This window comes from Leptodactylus fuscus, chromosome 1 (assembly GCF_031893055.1).
Source record: "Leptodactylus fuscus isolate aLepFus1 chromosome 1, aLepFus1.hap2, whole genome shotgun sequence".
NCBI lineage: Eukaryota > Metazoa > Chordata > Amphibia > Anura > Leptodactylidae > Leptodactylus > Leptodactylus fuscus.
This window is the reverse complement of record NC_134265.1, coordinates 6713783-6716849: the sequence shown is the minus strand read 5'-3', so window position 1 is coordinate 6716849 and position 3067 is coordinate 6713783. Positions and strand designations below refer to the sequence as shown.

The following is a 3067-nucleotide window of genomic DNA, read 5'->3' as shown; positions in this document are numbered from 1 at the left end:
ATATAATTCTGATAAATTCTTTCCCTTCACGAGGACTGACAGCCGGGGAGGAAGAAATTTGCCTCGTTCACATCGATGTCAAGTCCATATTCCTGCTGTCCGTTCTATTCTATACTACATTTATTACCCCCTATAGCGGTATCACATTTATATTCAGGTATAATTAGTATTTTACCTGAATCAGGGAACAACAAATAGTCTAAACAATGTCTGAATAGAATCAGTGACCCTTCTGTGCTTTATATAGTGGTGACTCCTCACCTGGGCGGGTCCCTGTAGGAATGTCCTCCTCACACTCCTCATCACCACTCACATAGGGCTCTTCCTTTATTCTCATAGATATAGCATTCATGTCGCTCACATCTTTATCCTGATGGAAAATCTGGGAAACAAATAATGTAAAAGTCACCGGACAAATGGGGAAGTCACAGAGAATGTTCTAGATCATTAATCCGCATGAAGATGAAAGATGTCCTGACAGTAGCTGCAGGTCTGTGAGAAGCCGGATAAACATATTAGATGGCGGCTCAATGACACCGCCCATGTATATAACCATATAATACTGCTGGATACAACAAGACTGACCACAAGGACTTCACAGCCCGTCTACACATCATAGGGAATATCTCCATCTACCTGATCATCATCCTGTGGAAGAAGAGGACTGGGACATCTCTCCGGTGTTGTCCTCTTACTGGATCTACCTGTAGGAAACACAGACAGGGACTGAATTCATTCTGTACATACAAATAATGGAAGTCCATGTGTATATAGTCATGTCTATTACCTGCTGATGTGAGGGGCTGCTGGTCCTCCATCATCACCTCCTTGTACAGATCCTTGTGTCCTTCTAAATACTCCCACTCCTCCATGGAGAAATAGACAGCGACATCCTGACACCTTATAGGAACCTGACAACACAATGATACAGTCATCACCCCGACCCCTCCAGTTACTGTATAATGTCCCAGCATTCCCAGCAGTGTCACCTCTCCAGTCAGCAGCTCCAGCATCTTGTTGGTGAGTTCTAGGATCTTCTGTCCATTGATCTCCTCCTGTATCAGGGGGTGAGGTGGAGGCCCTGGGAATGGGCTCAGGGTTCCTCTCCATCCATCAAATACAAGGGTCTGACAGCGCCCACTAGAGGGCTTCTTCACTACTGTGTAATCCTGGTTATGGGGAGACACATTAATAAATCTCACTACATACATGTCCAGAGTCCATCACCTCTCCAGTCATATCATCTGTTATTACTATAGATAAGAATGATGTCATGATGACATCATCAGAATCTCTCACCTCTCCAGTAAGCTGGTAGATGATCTCTAGGGTGAGATTTAATAGACTTTCCGCCATCTTGTTCCTCTCTCTTTCCATCCTTGATGGATCAATCAGGAATATTCTCTTATATAGAAGATCCTGAGAGGATTCTATATTGTAGGAACCTGAATGGAGAGAAGATGAGACAATGTAATCACTACACGGAATCCCATGGAATAAATAGAAGAGTTGAGTCCCATTATTATCACCACCTCCTACTTCTGACGTCGGCAGCGTGTAGCTCAGGAAGGAAGTGACTTGTTGTGGGCCGGCTTGGTGGGTATATAAGGTGTGTGATAGGCTGAACAGAATCTCATTGGGAGTATTTGACCAGCCTCAAGCGTACTGGCTGAGGGGTGTTCAGTGCTGCCCGGGGTGTTGCAACACAAATTAGATCTAGAAGAACCAAAACCTGATGCCGAACAGCCCAGGAGGCTCCAGCAGCTCTAGTAGAATGAGCTGTGCTACCTACTAAGGAGGGGAAGAAACCCTCAAGAAGGTGAGGAAGGGTCCAAAGATACGGAGCTGACACTTGTACAGATGACACTGACTTTCCCTGCAGCTTCAGTCACAACAAGTGATGGTTCGTCCATCGATCTCTTGGAACAGCCACAACTGTCACAGATAGATCTCCCACATTTCTGTCTGGACTACAATCTACTGGCCATAGAGGTGAAGACACTCGGCCCCTGATATTACCAGCACACTGGAACTAACTGTACAGTCCTCCCTGACCCTGACAGAAGAGGAAGTATTACAGCCTAGTACGCAACGTGCAACAACAAGTTACTAATGCAGAGGAGAAAGTGGCCAACAGGAATCTGTAGGTTTGTGACTTACTGAAATGAGCAGAATCTTACATGATGGTACAGAGGACGTAGAGAATGGGCCCCGCTGTAGGGACATGAGAGGAATGAGTGTCCCGGAGAATGTTCCATCCAGAGATCTAACACCGATACAGGGGCTTGTAAAAGTCTTCGGCCGCACCTCTAATGAGGCGAGGTGAAGCGACGGCTTCAGGCGGCACTTTGGAGGGGGCGGCAGCCAGGGCAATTTGATTTTTTTTTTTCTAAACTAGCGCAGGAGAGGGCTGCCCCGAAAACAAACCAAACAGCCCTCTCCATGCTAGTTTAAACCTCTGCGGCTCTCCTGACCGGTCTCTGCAGTCACAGCCGTGCTGCTTACAGGAGCCACAAAGGGAAGTGACGGGAAATGTGGGAAGACTGTAAGTATTCCTGTACAACATATTACTGCATTGTATTCACGGTAATGTTACCCACAACCCCCACTGTCTGAGGCAGACGATCAAGAGATGACCCCCCCACCCCGGTACTCAGATTTCTGATTTCTGCCCCTTCTTCTTCTTTGCAGCCAGATTGGATGGAGCGTCTGTGAACAGCAATTTTCATGTCTTGCTACAGATGCTCAATAGGATTTAGGTCTGGACTGTGACTGGGCCGTTCTAAGAGCGGAATATTCTGTGATCGAAACCATTCACTGGAGCTCGGGCTGGAGGTTTTGGGTCATTGCTGGAAGGTGAATCTTCTTATCAACCTCCCATACCTCCCAACCATCCCAGATTCGGTGGGACAGTCCTAGATTGTGGGTTGTGTTCCGCGGTTCAGGTCGGCGGGAGGTATGTTTGGAGAGGATGCAGATGAGCTGAATAGTGGTAAAGCAGGAGCCATCCGTGGACAGCCTCTGCATCATCACTGTGCTCCTGTATGCTCCAGTCAAAGCAGTTGTA

The 3067-nt window shown here is 47.0% G+C and overlaps 1 protein-coding gene across 1 annotated transcript; it reads right to left on the bottom strand.

Annotated features, from left to right (window-relative positions):
- Nucleotides 1-606: 606 nt before the first annotated feature.
- Nucleotides 607-1377, bottom strand: LOC142198666 (gastrula zinc finger protein XlCGF66.1-like). Its single transcript, XM_075269698.1, has 4 exons — nucleotides 1300-1377; nucleotides 990-1169; nucleotides 788-911; nucleotides 607-704 (listed from the first exon to the last, which is right to left on the bottom strand). Exons 1-4 carry the CDS (start codon nucleotides 1375-1377, stop codon nucleotides 607-609), a joined length of 480 nt encoding a protein of 159 aa, XP_075125799.1.
- Nucleotides 1378-3067: the final 1690 nt, after the last annotated feature.

Bases quoted from the DNA above. Each gene is read 5' to 3' on its own strand.
- LOC142198666 (XM_075269698.1), bottom strand. From the start codon at position 1,377: ATGGAAAGAGAGAGGAACAAGATGGCGGAAAGTCTATTAAATCTCACC. The intron at 1,170-1,299 runs GTGAGAGATTCT...CCCCATAACCAG, and splicing joins TCTACCAGCTTACTGGAGAG to GATTACACAGTAGTGAAGAA. The intron at 912-989 runs GTGACACTGCTG...TTGTGTTGTCAG, and splicing joins TGGAGCTGCTGACTGGAGAG to GTTCCTATAAGGTGTCAGGA.